The sequence below is a fragment of the Monodon monoceros genome, unplaced genomic scaffold (assembly GCF_005190385.1).
Source record: "Monodon monoceros isolate NGI ecotype Baffin Bay Population unplaced genomic scaffold, NGI_Narwhal_1 Super_Scaffold_1, whole genome shotgun sequence".
NCBI classification, from domain to species: Eukaryota; Metazoa; Chordata; class Mammalia; order Artiodactyla; family Monodontidae; genus Monodon; species Monodon monoceros.
The window spans coordinates 57,477,199-57,495,068 of record NW_021703765.1 but is presented as its reverse complement, the minus strand read 5'-3'; the positions used below and the strand labels follow the sequence as shown (position 1 = coordinate 57,495,068).

At 35.5% G+C, this 17,870-nt stretch overlaps 1 protein-coding gene across 8 annotated transcripts in view; it reads right to left on the bottom strand.

Annotated features, from left to right (window-relative positions):
• The window catches only part of ANKRD12 (ankyrin repeat domain 12), a 113,591-nt gene that overhangs the window by 44,530 nt on the left and 51,191 nt on the right, over window positions 1–17,870 (bottom strand). For all 8 annotated transcript variants that reach the window (XR_003793602.1, XR_003793601.1, XM_029223190.1 and 5 more), the window contains 4 exons: window positions 14,596–14,742; window positions 10,902–11,102; window positions 9,411–9,553; window positions 336–483 (listed from right to left, as the gene is read on the bottom strand). Coding sequence is in view for 6 of the 8 variants with exons in the window: in XM_029223190.1 (XP_029079023.1) it covers window positions 336–483; window positions 9,411–9,553; window positions 10,902–11,102; window positions 14,596–14,742 (639 nt within the window). In the remaining 2 variants the exon portion in view is untranslated. The remainder of the gene's footprint in view (window positions 1–335; window positions 484–9,410; window positions 9,554–10,901; window positions 11,103–14,595; window positions 14,743–17,870) is intronic.

Genomic DNA, 17,870 nt, shown 5'->3' with positions numbered 1-17,870 from the left:
CAGAAGAATTAAAAGAACTCAAGATGTGGGATAGCTAGTGGTGGTAGTGTACAGCAGTGGTGGTAGCTATTAATGGGGAGAGAGGCTGCAATAGGCTTGAATGTAACATCAGCAATCTGTGGGGAAAATAAATCACAGAAATAGGGTGAGAGCATTATGACTCCATTTACACAGAGGACGTGTAGCAAACACCTAAATTTAGGTTACTAAATTCACCATTCTTAATAGCTAGATAGCATTACCTAGGGTACTCAACGTTTTAGGTATTATAAAGCAGGAGAGTATTCTACTAAATATCGTGTCGAACAGGTGAGTGCAGATTATGTGGAACAAACCTGTGTAACTCTCATCATCATCAGATAAAGGCACCTCTCTTTTTAGCAGCAATTCCAACTCCTCTGTTTCTGCTACATCCACTGGACGCTCCCCGTGTTTATTAGCTTGAAATGGATTTCCACCGTGACGAAGCAGCAGTTTCACTATCTGCAACATCAAACAGCAGGAAGACTCAGTCCTTTCGTAGGCTGTGTTATTTCAACCATTTTCCTCTTGACCACACCCATAATATCCTCCTGCTTCATCTCCTCTGCCTCCATTCCTCAGTGTTTATTCTAAATCATAATTACTCTCAAGTTCCATTTTCATCGCCATCCCCCTTCTGATCGTTATCTACTACAAAGAAATCTGCTCCTCAGAATTTAAGCTGGGCTATTTTAGCGCTGAATCTCATTGTTTTTCTTCCTGTTTCATCATACACTTGACAAATATTTACTGAGTACCTATTGACAAGCACTGCTCCAAGTTCTTCAGATAAATCAGTGAACAAGAGTAAAAAGCTCCCTGGCCTCCTGGAATGTACAGGCTACAGGAAGTCTCAAAAGAAGTATCTCCCCTCTGTTTCAGGCTACCATCGCTACCAAGGCTCTTAACCACCTGTTCCCCATCACTCTGGGATTTAAACTATCGCTAACTGACATGGGTTTACTTAAAACTACTAAAGCTTAAACTTCAAGGCATCTCATTTTCATGCTCCCCTTACATGGCCCTATATCTAATTTTTTATTCATTTCTTAAAGAACCCTGCCCTCACAAATTTCATAAGCTTTGGGCTCCACAAACCAAGATGCGACTGGTTAGTCATCATTTCATTTGTTTGTTGCTCCTTATTCCTCTTCCTTTCTATATTTCTTACCTCTTTTTCGATTGGCTCCTTTCTAGAAGCCAATCTTTCCAGTTCATGTCTCTTTTGCCTTAAAACAATAATGGCAATAAAGAAATGAAACACAGGTTAAAAAAAGCAACTGCTCAAACCTATACTCTCCTCCTCTAGCTAAATCTCTCTTCTTTCCTTTACAGTCAAGTTCCTGAAAAGATGTTTACCCTTGGGGCCTTGACTACTTTTTTCTTATTGGCCCTTCACTCTTCTACCTACAATTATGTTACCGTCAGTCCAATGAAATGAGTCTCCTAAGATCTGTAAATATCTGAGCCATACATTGTTTCCCTAGGGCTCTGTCCTTGATTCACTTGATTCATGCTCTGGTCTACATCATCTCCCTGGAGAGCTCACCCACTCTGAATGCGATGACGATTATGCAATCCACTCGTTCATTTTCATTCTCGTGCTTGCTCTTTCTCAGCCTTCTTGACCTTCAAAATCAAATACCCAAATATTCTTTGGATATACTGTATTTCAATACAAAAGCTGAAACCAATAGGTCCCAGAGTTCATTAAACGTGCACCCTTATCTTTTATTTGTTTCCATTCTCAGTGACTGGAACCAAAGCATACCCAGTCACTGAAACCAGAAAGTGGGGAGTCATCACATTCTCATTTTTCACTCATACTCTACGTCAAGTAGGTGGCCAAGTATTATTAATTCTGCTTCCCTAACATCTCCTCTTGTTTTGAGCTTCTACTTCCAGTGACATGAGTGTGTTCTATCATAGGTAAATCTATACTATAATTTATTAACACATTTCTCCCCTTGTCCTAGACCATAAACTTCATGTGAGATCTTTATTCGTCTCTGTATTCCTAACACGAAACTATGGTGTTTTCTGGTACTGAGGAAATGTATCATGTCTTTTTAAAGAAGCAATATTAAACAGGATGCTATAAATTAGGAACTTCTAACAAATGAAAGTATTTAAGAATAATAAAGATTCACAATGAATTAAATAATGAAAAATCTTTTCTAGACTATCAAAGAATAAACCATCAACACAGAATACTTGAAATGTAAGAATGTATAAAGAAAACAAATTACGCATGATCTCAACTGTTAATATTTAATTTCCCTTTTTGTTTACTAATTTTTATCAAATTACATGTTTATGATTTTAAAAGATCAAACAGCTTTTCAAGGCTGCTGGTGAAGAACAATCGTCCCTGATATTTATGTCCATATACTTAAGTAACATAGCGTGCTGCTTCCATATTTTTCGGTTTTAGGCACTGCCTATTGTCTTATAATGGAAAACACAATTCAGCTCTCTTTTACCAACTCCATCCCTCTCCCATACACATCCACTTCCCCCTCCTCCTAACTTTCCAAGATAGACGTATTATTTTTTGTGTGTCATTATGATTAATGTAAATGTTGAACCAAGTAGTACACCATGACAAAATTTCCATTCTTACACAAGTTTATTTTATCCCAGAGAGTTAATTATCTTGACTTTTCACTTACTCGGTTTTCTACATACTCATCTTTAATTCATCCCCCATTCTGCTACAAGTACAGATCTCTTCAATTCAATATACCACCATTTTTTTGTTAAACTCCTTTCTCCAAGCCTTCTAACTTGCTCTAAAATGGACTGGTTGCTGTCTAGATTTGCTTCCCAGTTGTCATCTTGACGTCTCCGTTTATCCTATCATCCTAGAAATAGCCTTCCCTCAATTCTGTGAATTCTTTAGACCTTTTATCTTCTTTTTTGGTTCACTTCCTCATTTTGTTGAAACACCACCTCCAGGAGATTCCTAAGAAACAGTAAATATTCTGAGATTTTTCCACGTCAGAAAATACCTTTATTCTATCCTCACTTGATTAATATTTACTCTTGATATAGAGTAACTTTCCCTCCAGTTTTGAAGGCATCACCATTATCGTCTAGATTCTAGTGTTGTTATCGAAGTCTGATGCCATTCTGATTTTTTACTTTTATATGGAACTTGCTTTTTCTCTCTGTAAGCTTGAGGACATTCTTTGCCTCTATTGTTCTGAAATCCCAGGATAATGAATTTTGATCTTGGTCTTTTAACATCCATTGTGCTGATGAGCATTCAACTGCTCTTTCAATCTGAAGATCCACGTTCCTTCAGTTCTGAGAAAATTCCTGGATTTATTTATTTGATAATGCCCTATGTTTTCACTGTTCTGTCTTCTAAGAACTCTTGTTAAGATAATACTGGATCTCCTGAATTAATCTTCTTTTTTCTCATTTCCCTTCCTCCACCTTTGTCTTTTGTTTCCTAGTCTCTGGGAGATTTCCTCAACTTTATCTTTAACCCTCCATACTCCCATTTTTCATTTCTGCTACCATATTATTAATTTCCAAGACCTTTTTTTGTTTTTATTTTTAAATTTGTTAACTGTTCCTTATTTAGCAATCCTTCAGTTTTTGTTTCATGGCTACAAGAAACTCTCATCTCTTTGGGGAAGGTAATGTGTTTCTTTCATTTTTTTTTTTTTTTGAAGTTCCTCTTGGCCTTATCATGTCCTCCACGTTTCTACTTTTCTATTTGCTTGTTCTGCTCTTTGCCTTCCATATTAGAGACCTTTCTCAAAGGTCAGGTGATCACTGGGTGTCTATATTTAAGAGTAAGGTACTCGGGAATTCCCTGGTGGCACAGTGGTTGGGAGTTTGCCTGCCAATGCAGGGGACACAGGTTCAAGCCCTGGTCCGGGAAGATCCCACGTGCCGCGGAACAGCTAAGCCTGTGTGCCACAAGTACTGAGCCTGCGCTCTAGAGCACGTGAGCCACAAGTACTGAGCCCATGCGCCTAGAGCCCGTGCTCCACAACAAAGAAGCCACCGCAATGAGAAGCCCACTCACCGCAATGAAGAGTAGTCCCCACTCGCCCCAACTAGAGAAAGCCCATGTGCAGCAATGAAGACCCAACGCAGCCAAAAAATAAATTAAAAAAAAAAAAAGAGTAAGGCACTAAAAGACTTGCTGAAAGTTTTTTAGGCATAGGTAGGATCTATTGACAGATGGACCCTGTGCTAGTGTGATATGACTAGGCCATTTCATCAGAACCCCCTCTTGGCTAGTTCACTTTTCTATTGAGAAATCTTTCAATTCCTGCCCTAGAACCATAAGCCTTACTGTCAGCATTCTGGTTGACTGAGGTCTTAATGTTCAGTATGTTTTACTTAATTAGCTTACATTTAATCCTTACTCCCAACTATTCTTGTGGTATGTCAGTCCAGACAGTATGGTTTACACTTGTCAGGAAATAAACCTCCAATCATCTGCCAGAGAAATGCGCCGTCATCTAGTTGTGAAGGGTTAGGAAGGGAATAAGGGTAAAAAACCAGCTCGATTCAATCCTCTTATTTTCAGTCTTATTCAATGGGCACCTCCAGATGAACCCAGCCATCAACTGCTGAGCTTCAGTTTTTCTGGGATTCTGTATTGAAATGGCTTTGGTTTCAACTTTCTTGGATTTTTAAAATCAGGAGCTGGTAAATTTGGTCTGTAGGCCAGATCTGGTCTGCTGACTAAGAATAGTTTTTATATTCTTACAAAATACTTTAAAAAGAATTGATAAAGGAGAAATACATCGGAGGAAACAGGAAGCAGAGAGAGAGGGAGAAGGGAGGAGGGTCAGTGGAGGTGGCATGTGGTTGCAAAGCCCACAATATTTACTATCTGGCCCTCTACAGAAAGTTTGCCAAACCCTGTTCTATGTAGTCACCACTCATTCCTCAAATTTCTATCTCCCAAAATATTGGTTTTCTTGTTTCTTCTGTTCTTTATCCTTGTGGGACTGTGTCCTTTAAAATCTCCCCTTTTAGGGGTTTGAGAAGGTAACTGAAGTTTAAGACTTTTAGTTATTATAAATAATGCTATAGTGAACACCTTTATAAGTTGAAATTTTTTCCCCCATTTTTAGGCTTATTTCCTTCTGTTAGAGTCTTAGAATGAGAAAACGGAAGGATCTTGATACTACTGAACGCTTTCTATACCTGTCAGGAAATAATCAAAAAAATATTTATTCCTGGGACTTCCCTGGTGGTCCAGTTAAGGAGGTTAAGAATCCGCCTTCCAATGCAGGGGGCGAGGGTTCAATCCCTGGTCGGGGAACTAAGATCCCATATGCCACAGGGCAACTAAGCCTGCGTGCTGCAACAGAGCCCATATGCTCTGGAGCCCACACGCCACAACTAGAGAGCCCGTGTGCCGCAACTACTGAGCCCGCATGCCACAACTAGAGAGAAGCCCACGTGCCACAATGAAAGATCCCATGTGCTGCAACTAAGACCCGATGCAGCCAAAAATAAATAAATAAATATTTTTAAAAAATTTATTCCTATGATTAGACAGTTCATTCATTCAAACATGCTACAATAACCCTAACCTAAATAACCAATACTTTACAGTTCATTCTCATATGCAAAAAATTATTTATTCTAAAAAGAATTTAAAGTAACTTAAAGTTGCTTAAAACGAGCAGGCAGCAGGACTTCCCTGGTGGTCCAGTGGGTAAGACTCCGTGCTCCCAGTGCAGGGGATCTGGGTTCAATCCCTAGTCAGGGAACTAGACCCCACATGCATGCCACAACTACGAGTTCGTATGCTTCAACTAAGTCCTCATGCCACAACTAAAGATCCCACATGCTGCAACTAAACATGCTGCAATGAAGATCCTGCGTGCCTCAACTAAGACCCGGCACAGTCAAAATAAATAAATTAATTAATTAAAAAAAAAAATCCCAAAACATAGACAGCAAATTAGAAGTAAAAATGATGAGACAAGAAGAAAATAAACATAGGTAGTATCTAAAATAGAACTAAGAATAGGGCTATTATAAGAATGTATATTATGAAGTAATATACATTTGTGAAAGGTAGGCCAAAGATTAGGTTCTTAGTAAGCTATGTTAATCCTCTCTTACTCGAAACAATTTAGAACAGAACTTTTTCTCCTACCTTAGAAATGTTTTATGGATGGCTGAAGTTGTCATGCGTGTTACTGAGTGAAAGAAATCTAATTCTTTGGAGGAGACTCATAATATATGGTACAAATATATACCAATGGGTTTTGGTATATCTCATTTCCCTCCTCCTCCTTGAGGACAAGTAAAAGAACAAGGAGAAAATAACCCTCAACAGCTCTGAATTGTGACTCCTACTATCCTAGGCATGTTGGTAGGAGGAAAAGCAAAGATCTCTTGAAAATAGCATGTCAGTCTCCTCCTGGAAGGAGACTGGAAATAGTGTTTGAGTCTTTGTAAGTACATGAGCTCAAAGGTCAGCTTCTGGAAATATTTTGCAGCAATGTGCATATTTAGAAACTTGTATTCATAGAAACATGTCTTACTCATAAGGCACAGTTCTTTAACATTACATTTAGAAATCAGGAAATCTTTTTATGCAACATTTAAAGAAAAACTATTCATGCTTGATAAACTATCAATAATGCTTTTAAAAAAAGGGCAGTAAGTACAGTATTTATAATAGCACAGCCAGAACATAAATCAGGTATGCATGGGACTCAAAATTCAATGAAGAAAACAGACATGCACATGAGTAAAAAATAATATAGTAAGTGCTATCACATAGGTATGTATGAATTGTCAAAGGAGCAAAAAAGACTGGAATGATGGTAAGCAAGGATCAGTTTAGGAAAAATAATGTTATAGGCTACATTTTTCTTCAAAATTGTAACTTGAGAATTATGAAAAATACCTTATAGAAAGATTTAAATGAGAAAAATGGCATCTTTAATTTCCGAAATATCTGAGTATATTTGAAAAATAGCAATATAAAAGTTGCCTTTTAATCTTTGACCTCTGACATTTCTATAACATTTTAGATTTCAAGGTATGTTTATGTGCACAGCGTCGTTTTTTTCCTTCAAAATATCCCTTTTAGACAGGTATTATTTATTATGTGATTTAAAGATGAGAAAATGGAAGTTGAGAGGAAAAAAGTAACTTGAGATCACTCATTTGGGAAACTGGCCAGGCCAGAATTGAATTCGTATCTATCTTCACTCCAAATTCCATTTTTTTTCTCAACTAAAGTGGCTCTTAAAAAACAGGTACCACGACACTGAAATTTTTGTGTCAAAAAAGAAAATAAGGCAGAGAAAAAAAAGGGAATTTTCCAGCACAAAGGTATGAGATGACCAAAATCCTTTTACGTTATTCACTAGAGAGGAGAGACAGTGTACTGAATAACAACTCTTCCAGATTAATGAATTATTACCTCACTTTGTCTTAAAAAACACTGATATTTATCCTTTTTAGTCCCTTAATTTGAACTCATATCAGTTTAATAAACTTGGGAATGTCTTAGACCAGTGCGTCTTTGTCTTTGTCTTTGTGTCTCCTGTGTCTTTGTTTCTCCATGTTCTGGGAGAAGCTGAGGGTACTGGAATGCAATGGGTCATACAGTTTCAACAAGAAACACCAGAAGGTTATTCATTTACTGTGATGATTAAAATAATACTGGGACTTCCCTGGTGGTCCAGTGGGTAAGACTCTGTGCTCCCAGCGTAGGGGGCCTGGGTTCGATCCCTGGTGGGGGAACTAGATCCTGCATGCATGCCACAACTAATATGAGTTCTCATGCCACAACTAAGAAGCCCACACGCCGCAACTAAGAAGCCCGCATGCTGCAACTAAGAGTCTGCATGTCACAACTAAGAAGTCCACATGCCACAACGAAGATCTCCCGTGCTGCAACAAAGATCCTGCGTGCCGCAACTAAGACCCAGCACAGCCAACATAAATAAATAAATATTTTTAAAAAATTAATACGTATAAAGAAAGCATTTACAACACTTCTTATCCCATAATGAAAACACACAAATATTGCTGTGAGAAGTTAATGTAATGTGGTTCACAACCACTCCTGCCAGAGACTGGAAATCTCATGAAGAGACTGAGAATCTCACATGAAATTAATGGCAAAAACAAATCCCTAGACAGCATCTATGCTACAGATCTAGAGAGAAGCTAGTCCCAATTAAAGTAGGATACAAGATATCTTGTATACAAGGATATTCTCAAACATAATAAACTGATCAATGTGTTTGACCTTATTCAGGGGCATTTTAGAGTTATGTCAGAGAGAGTAAGGAAGTACAGAAATAGATACATGGAAAACTAAATAAGAAAAATCAGAACAAGGCAGTGTAGTAACCAAGGTAATAAACAAAAATCCAAGAGAAAATACAATTATATTAAATTTGTGCGTCTCTGAGCAGCAATATATATTAAAATCCTTTGCAGGGGGTCAATAACTAGTGACTAAAAGAATTAAAAAGCAAAATAGCTTCCATCTTGTTAGAAATAAAGAGATAACTACTAGGAGAAACACCTACAAGAGCTGCTTTTGGCTAAAGGTACTGGGAAGTGCAGAGGGATGGGAGGGAGCAGGTAGTTATCTTTATAAGCTAAGTAGTACTTTTCAACTTTCTAAACTATGTACAAGTATTCTTTGATAGAAGTTAAAATTAAGTGAAAGAGAAAAACTACTTATGTGACAAACAAAATCCTACTTTAGAACCATTGCTAATAGTGCCCCAGGTTGATCTGCTCTGGCTGTAAGCAGGTTATAGTAATGGAGCTAAGCATTAAGCACACTTAAAACATAAGCTACATTACAACAAAGACTGGTTAGGCTTTGATGTCAGCATGACAGAGATTGAAAATGAAAATGGAATTTAAAACCCAGCATGGTTCATAATATTACATCAAAGCAAATTAAACATGCCATTAAATTTGCAAGCATATATAATCATGTTCGTTTAAATCATGTCTTATTATATACATAAGCATCTGAATAATAATGTCAGCTAAAATTCAGCAACAGATGTTATATATAGAGGAATCATTAATAAGTCTTAAAAAAAGGCATCATGACAATGTAAAATTTTAAGTACAATCTGCTTTAACCGCTGCATCTAATTATCTGACAGTAGAATGGCCTTTTAACTAAATATTTGCCAAGTTGTTTAATTACCAAGTTAAATAGGTTTTATGAAAAGAAAATGCTAAATCTATGATAGGAATTAGCAATTAGAAGGTAGAAAAAATATAATATAGACAAGCTGATCATGCAATGAGTGAAATATGACACAAGATCGTATGACTAAGAAGTGAATTAAATGACTGGATTAAATTTATATTTTGAAGACGTATATTACTGCTCCTTCCGTCATACTCACATCTCTGTGCCCGCTACTAGCAGAATCATGGAGTGGAGTGTCGTCATCTAATCCTTGTGTGTTAACATCTGCTCCAGCTGCTATAAGTATCTTAGCAACATCATAATATCCAACATTGCAAGCTTCATGCAGTGGTGTCCAACCTAAAGTTACAATATTAATTGAACATATGGTTCACTTCTACTAATTCAACACATATGCTTTTTAGATACATAACCATGTGTGACATACTGATTCTACATGCACACAGTACAGAAGGAAAAAGGAGTGATGAACAAGTTACTGGAAATAAGTACCTAAGAAAACCACTAATTTTACAGAAAGTTCATCCACAATCATATTATTTCCATTGGGACTAAATTATTTGACAAAAGTACTAAACATTTAAGCTTATCCAATAACTTGCTATAATTTAGAACAATCATCTCAACTATGGAAAAAGAGTAGAAAAAGGCAAAATAAGCTTGTTAGGGTCTTTCAATATTATAAGATATCGAATATAGTTTCCTGTGCTATACAGTAGGTCCTTGTTGTTTACCTATTTTATATATAGTAATGTGTATATGTTAATCCCAAACTCCTAATTTATCTCTTCCCCCCACCCAAGGCTCTTTCATATACTCTTGATGGGAATGTAAATTGATAAAAGATTTTTTGGAGGGTCATTTGCCTGATTTTCAAAAAATTTTAAATATTCATCTCCTCTGATTTAGCAGTTTCCTTTCTACTGAAATATCGTCCTTCCATAACTATACACAAATATATTTCTACAAGAGGGTTACTGAAGTACTGTCCACGGAATCTATTCTATACACTATTATGTGGCTGTTGAAATGAATGAAGTAGAACCACCTACATGTACCGACAGAAATATCTGTACGACACTAGTAAAAAGGAGAGATTGCAGAACTATAGGCTGACACAGATAGGGTGATTTGATTTTTTTAAAAAAAGTCTCTATATAACTAAATGTTCATTGTATATATGATCCTGCAAGTGCACAGAAAGGACAGCCTCCAAATTGTTAACCACAGTTCTGTGAAAAAGAAAGAACCTGGGGGATGGGAGGGTAGGGTACTGTAGTATGTGAAACTAAAGGGAATTTCTACATTGTTCCCCAATACTTTTACTGTGTGAAACAACACTGCCACTCTCTTACAGTCCTTGTGCTCAAGCTAATAAACGGTCTAAACATTATTTAACTGTGGTTCACCTAGAACCTAAATTGGATAAAAAATTATATGGTAATATGCCAAATAAAATGCACATTTAATATTTAAATATTTGAGTAATTACTGACAATGAACTGTAGCAGAGATCAGGGTTTTAGGTATACACTCCAAAATAGTTTTATATTAAAGTATACTTTTAGAACTCTTTCATTTCAGAAAGAGGAATGAAGAATATAGATTAAATTGTAACCAGCATCTGTTTAGATGATAAACTCAGAATTTTAGTTCCTGAGTATTAGTCTTTAACTACAAGTCTTACCTGCAAAATCTTTCACATTCACATTTGCCCCTAAACTTATTAATTCTTTGACCTGTTTTACATCTCCTCGAATAGCTGCCATGTGTAAAGGAGTTTCACCACGTTCATTTCTTTTATTAACTTTATCTTTCTGTCGAGATGAAGAACTGGGAGTTTTCTTTTGGGCTGGTGTTGTTTGTGATGGATGATTTGGTGTGGAATCTATAAGAAAGACAAAAGTTAACAAAAGTTCTAGACTAAATATTTTGTATATTCATTTAAAGGTTTTTACAGGTAACGTGCTAACAGGGGGAATATCTTCTCACCCAAACAACCTGAAACTTGACTTGGATGATACACTAATAATTTGACCCAATTACATGTAGCAGATCTTCCTTTAGGGTTATCAAATATTGCAGGAGCCAATTAAGAAAAAAATGTTTCATTCTGTCAATTTATAGAATTGGTTTAAAATGATAATAAAATATCAAGTATATACCCTGAAAGTGTTTGCTTAATGAATAATTTGATAAACTGCAAAAAAACATGTTCTTCATGGCATGTTATGATACTATTTCAAGAACTAGATGAAATGACATTGAAGGCTAGAGTTTACACCTCTGACTCAAACTACTGGAGTTCTGTTATTAGGTGCAAATCAAGGTCATAGATGATTTTAGTATGAAATGAAGCTTAATATCTATGAGAAATAAGGACAGTCTAGAAAAAGGCCTTTAAAAAGTGGGTGATAAAAGAGGGGAAAAAAAGTGCTTTGCTTTGATTCCTATCTTTTGATTTTTGTTCCAGTTTCTTTCTCAAAAACAAGAAAGTTAAACTGGATGACACCCAAAGTCCTCTACTCCCCATTTCAGAACTGGGGAAAAAACAAAACAAAAAACTAGTTTCTTAATCAATTAAGGATTCAAGACATATGTACAGTGTTAATAATTAACTGAAAATTTACAACTATTTAAAAGAAACAACAGCTCTAAGAGAAAAAAGTCTATGGAAAATCATTTTCTGACATCATATAATAATTTCCCTGCAAACTGACATGATTAGAGCACTGAAGCATTATCATCCTTTTCTCAATAAGAAAAAGTTTAAAATTTACCTTTTGGATTTTAAAGTACATTCAGTTAGTAACAGTTTCCTATCTATGGATTTCTATAATGTATACTCCAGAAGAGCATGAACCTTGTCTAATCATCACTGTATCTCGGCTGCTTAGAAGACTCCTTGGTACACAGTGTACTCATGCAATATGTGTTGAATGAATACATGATTCTTATTATAATATTTATAGTCAAGTTATTTATTTAGAAAATTAGTGGTTGAACTTCTTAAAAACAAAAGGACATTTTTAAATTCAAACAACTTGAAGGGAATTAATTCATATAAAATTTTCTTAGCCATTCCAAAATAATATACACACAGACAAAATAACAGTAGTACTATCCATAATGGCAATCACAATAAACAAAAACATGGAAAACGAATTATGTAATGGATAAAACAATGAACCCTAAACTCCAAGCATATCTATAAGATGGCAAACAGGTTATTTCAAAAGCTCTCCACTCTAGTTCTACATATATTAATAAAGATGACTGATGTACCCTTTAAATGAAGAGAATCAAATGCAGAACAGTATTACAGTATTAATCTTATTTATATTTAAAAATGAACAGCAACAAAAGATATATGTTTGCATGTTTATATCTAGAAATTTTCTAGAAAATAAACTGTTAATAGTGCTCGCCTCTCAAGGGGGGAGATCATTGGAAATGAGGGAGGACTTTAGCTTTTTTGCCTTACTGTATTAATTCTTTAATTTACTCTATGGATAGAGGTTCATAGTATTAAAAAAACAGCTTTAAAAAATAAGTCTTCCCATCTAACTATTAAGTCCGACTCAAAGTCAACATTTTACAGAAACATTTAAAGTTTAACACTGTAAACAACTTTAATTTGGCCACACTCTTTCCCCAGTTGTGGGTGGAAAGGCAGAAGAATAACCAAAACAACATGCCCTACTTAAAAAAGCAGAAAGCCCTAACGTGTTTTTATTAGTGAAAGATATAGATACACTCATGTTTAATGGAAACTATGACATATAGAAACTCTAAGAATTTTACCAAGTTGTCCCATTTTTTAAAAAAAGAGCTAACACTGGAAAAGTTCACTAGAAAAACTGTGTCCTTTTCAATGCATTTCAACAGGCTGTTATGTTACCCAAAGTCTTATATAAAAAGACGCCTTGAAGTCAGAGCCAAAAGAAAAAATTTTTTTTCTCTAGAGAAAAGTGATTTACTTTCTTCTTGTACTGGTCAATGAGAACTATACAACTTGAAATTTTTGTGTTGTGAGCTACCAGAATGCATAGCTAAATTCAATGCTCAGTAGTAATAACTATCTCAGTCCAGCTATCTGGGCTTTATCTACTTTTTAAACCCCTTTTAATAAGTTAGCAAGTTGGTTTGTTCCTTCTTCATTTTCATCCTGCTGGTGAGCCATCTTTAATCATTTCTGGAGGGCAAACTACTTGAATAAACACACACACACAAGTAGCACAACATCTTAACTGGAAGTGTGAAATGAAATATGAAATAAATTTACATAGTATACTGCAGATATTCTTCCTTTTAAAATAAATTTTAGCAGATCTTAAACACTAAAACATGAATTACACTCTTCTAAAAGTATGTGATAAGATTACCAGCTTACAGCAGTGTGCTAATGAACTGAAAAGTAAGCTATAAACCCAGAAGCAGCTTTACAGAAACTGGGGTAAAAATTTCTGCAGTAAGGTAAAAGCACACACAGTTTTGCAACAGATCTCTCATGTTGACTGACCCAATTCTAAATTACAGCTGACCCCAGAACAACTCGGGGATTAGGGGCACCCACCCTCCTCACATTTGAAAATCCGTGTGCAACCTACAGCTGGCCCTCCATATCCACGGTTCTGCATGTGCAAATTCAACCAACCACGGATTGTGCAGTAGTACAGTATTTACTATGGAAAAAAATCTGCATATATGTGGACCCACTCAGTTCAAACCTCTGTTGTTCAGGTGTCAACTGTACTCATTTTAGTTGACAAATATTCACTGAATGTCCACTAAGTGCAAAGGTCCCTGCCCGTGTATAGCTTTTCATCTAGTGGATGATACAGACATAAACAATTGTCGCACAAGTAAATGTAAAATTGCAAACTTATGTTATAAGAAACTGATTAAATCCAAGAAAGGATAAACATTTAAAGTAGTTAAAAATAATTGTCAAGGACTTCCCTGGTGGCGCAGTGGTTAAGAATCTGCCTGCCAATGCAGGGGACATGGGTTCAATCCCTGGTCGGGGAAGATCTCACATGCCGTGGAGCAACTAAGCCCATGTGCCACAACTACTGAGCCTGCACTCTAGAGCCCGTGAGCCACAACTACTGAAGCCCGCGTGCGTAGAGCCCGTGCTCTGCAGCAAGATAAGCCACCACAATGAGAAGGCCTCACATCACAACAAAGAGTAGCCTCCACTCGCTGCAACTAGAGAAAGCCTGCACACAGCAATGAAGACCCAACGCAGCCAAAAATAAATAAATAAATAAAGTAAAAATAAGTCCAAAGACAGTCATTATAAAAAAAAATTGTCAAGACAAAGCTACAGTGTGAGGAAAACTATGAACACACAAGAACTCGATGATGGTAAGTGTCACCTGGACTGTTGTCTCTTGCTGTCATCTGCATAAGAAGTGCCATCTGCTTTCGCTCGGAGAGTGGATAACCAAAAAGAATGCTAACTGGAGTGGACTTCTTATTTCCAGCTTCCTTTTTTGCTTTCTTCTTTTCTGGACCTTCTTTCTCTGGAATTATTAATAAATATGTAAGAATCTGAAACAAATGTAAGCACTCAAAAGTAAAACATAAGGAGACTTCTTAAAAATAGATGATACATGTTTATGAGAAACAAGGGTCACAGAGGAACTTGCAATAGGCAGACAAAAGGGCACTAGGCCTTTATTATATAAGCAATTTTCTTCCTGAATGCTTTGAAAAAAAGTCTTGTGTAATTTTCAGAAAATTAGTAACATTCGGAAATTTAGTACTAGTAAAATTTTTAATGATTTGTTCTATTAAATAACACTTCAAACATTCCTTAGTTTTACATCTTTGAAATGCCTCTTTCATTCATTATAATTTTATTCTATTATTGATAAGTTTATATAGCAACGTTCCTTCATATTACCTCCCTAATTCCACTAATAATCTGTACAATCTTCTAAGGAGGTGTTTAACACAAAGCACATCACACAGAGTAATTATTGAAAAAAAAACGCCAAATCACTTTATTTCAGTCATAGGACAGCTGAACATGGAACAGTATTAATCAGAGCTAAAACTGAGCAAATTAAAGATTCTATATGTGTGTGGTAAGGGGCCGGGGATGGTTAATAGAGATCCTGAAAAGATTCAAAAATGTCTAAGATTTTTCAAAGAGATTTGATCCATCATAAAGTCAGCTCTCAGATTTAGCTATTTGGCAAATCTCTGGCAATGGAGCCAGCATTCCCCATTAAGTGACAGAAAATTCAGATGGAACTGGATTCCATAGGTCAAAGAAATACAGGTGTCTGTTCCTTCCTTCCTTTAGGACTTTTCTGGGAATTAATTCAAGTGGCCCTGTGAGATGAGCTGCCTATTAACTGTCTAGGCATTTATTTCTTGGGAAACCCTGTACCAATATCTGGGATTTACTGATCCAGGTTTGTTGTATAAAGAGGGGCTACAAAATTAAATAAATTAGTAAAAATTTTAAATAAATGTAAAACAGCAAAAATGAGTGGAAGAAGAGAAGGCTTAGTAGTCAATATTGTGGTTTTTCTCAGGCAGATGTGGCCAGCAGCTAGACTACTCCAGGAGATAAGCATTTACTGATCTGGTAAAATTTTCAAGAAACTAATAAAATTTGATATCATTTAAATATTACCGTACTATAATTTAAGACATAAAAACTTGCAGTGTACCACTTAGTTAATTAGGATAAACTGGCATCCTAATGACCTAGAAAAATTCGAGGTCCTAATGTTTAAACTTTGCTGCCCACAAATCACTCAAAATTCAACAGCTCCTAAAATGTCCGTTTTGTTGATATTTGCAAAATTTTACATAACAGAAACAAAAAATTTCAAGATTTTTAATGTCAGCTTTTATTAATAGTTCTAATAGATTATTTTCTTATTTCTCATTTCATTGTCATTAATGATCCAATTAGTATAAAGCCAGTTTCAGCACAGTGTTTCACCCAATGTACTAAATGTATTATAAAGCCCTAAATATGTCTTTTGGAGAAGGCTGTTTTTTCCTGAAACATATACTTTCTCCTAATAACATTCTGTATGCTTTGGTTCTCTGATTTAATGAGAAACCACAATTGTTATTTTAATAGTTTTCCAACTGAATAACAAATCTTTAAATATAATGAATGTACTTCTCGTCCAAAATTAAAATATTTAACAGTGTGAAAGTTTTAAAGAAAGTAGAAAAGTTGTTTTAAGGAAAAAAAGTAGTTTAGTAACTGGAAGAAGTAAAATTAAAAATACACAGTATCTATCCTTAAAATACTTCCTAAAATTTTGGAAAAATTTTCTCATTTGCAAAACTATTGATTTTTGATATTAACTGCATTTTAATACAATCTTTTAAGAAGAATATGCTCTAGGACTTCCCTGGCGGTCCAGTGGTTAAGACTCTGCACTTCCACTGCAGGGGGTGCAGGCTGGATACCTGGTCAGAGAACTAAGATCCTGCATGCTGCGCAGGAGCAGCCAAAAAATTAAAAAAAAAAAAAAAGGAAATTCAGTGAGATTAAGATTAAAAGCAAAAATCAGTTGTGTTCCTCTACACCTGTAATGACCTCCTAAAAAAAAAAGAAAAAAAAGAATATGCTCTAAAGTGATATACACTCAGTTTACAGAAGAAAGTGAGACACTTATGAATTCATTATTAAAATTCCATGCTGCCAAATGAGCAAACATATAATTACTACATTTTGGAAAAGAACAAACAAATTGGATATACTCCAAATATTCAAGCAAAAATTCAAATTAGATACTAGCATTCAATATGAACTATAATTTTTCTGAGTTACCTTAGCCATTTGTCTGAGTTCATGCTTTACATGAGACTGGAAAAGAAGGTAACTGAACAGGAGCTGGTGCAAGATAGCTAGGTTAGAGATAACTATATACCATTCTTCAAAATCATAAATCTTAGATTAGCATGTCCCAAAGTGTGAGTTGAAAGCATTCAAATCTGACTATCTGGGATCTATCCTGTGAAGAACTTGTTTCCTCTGACCTGTCATAAGTAAAAAACGATCATATACGATAATATTAGAAAAAGTTAGGTACATTTTCAAATTTCAGTATCTGAAATACGTACTTATTTGTTTGAATGACAGATCAGAATTTTAAAATTTAAACACAGGAATACTGACACATATACTCAATCTATACTAATAGATTTGAAATTCCACTCAGCCACCTTAAGAGATTTTTAAAGAAAAATCCAGGTGATTCACTTAAGACTAAAGAAAAACAGATATGGACTTTTCAACAATCCAATATTCTTTATTTCACGGTTCAGAGGATCTTTAGAATTATAGAGATGTCTCAGTCTTATAATCCTGAAAATCAGTGCTTTCTTTCCAGGTCTTGTCAGAATAAACAGAAAGCTCAACACTGTCACATCCCAATTAAGTATATTAAGGAGAAGAGACAAAATTGTTTTTCTTGGGGAACTAGCTCATAAGCCTATTAGGGTCTCAAAAACTAAATACGACATTTTCCCACAAAGCAGTCACTGTACAAGGCATGAAAGAATGGAAGCTACGATTCAAATACAGATGAACATAATTAAATCAATCACATTTAGAATGTATATATACTTCAATTCTGAGGAAAAACGTTGCCAATTACTCTCTGGTTGTGAA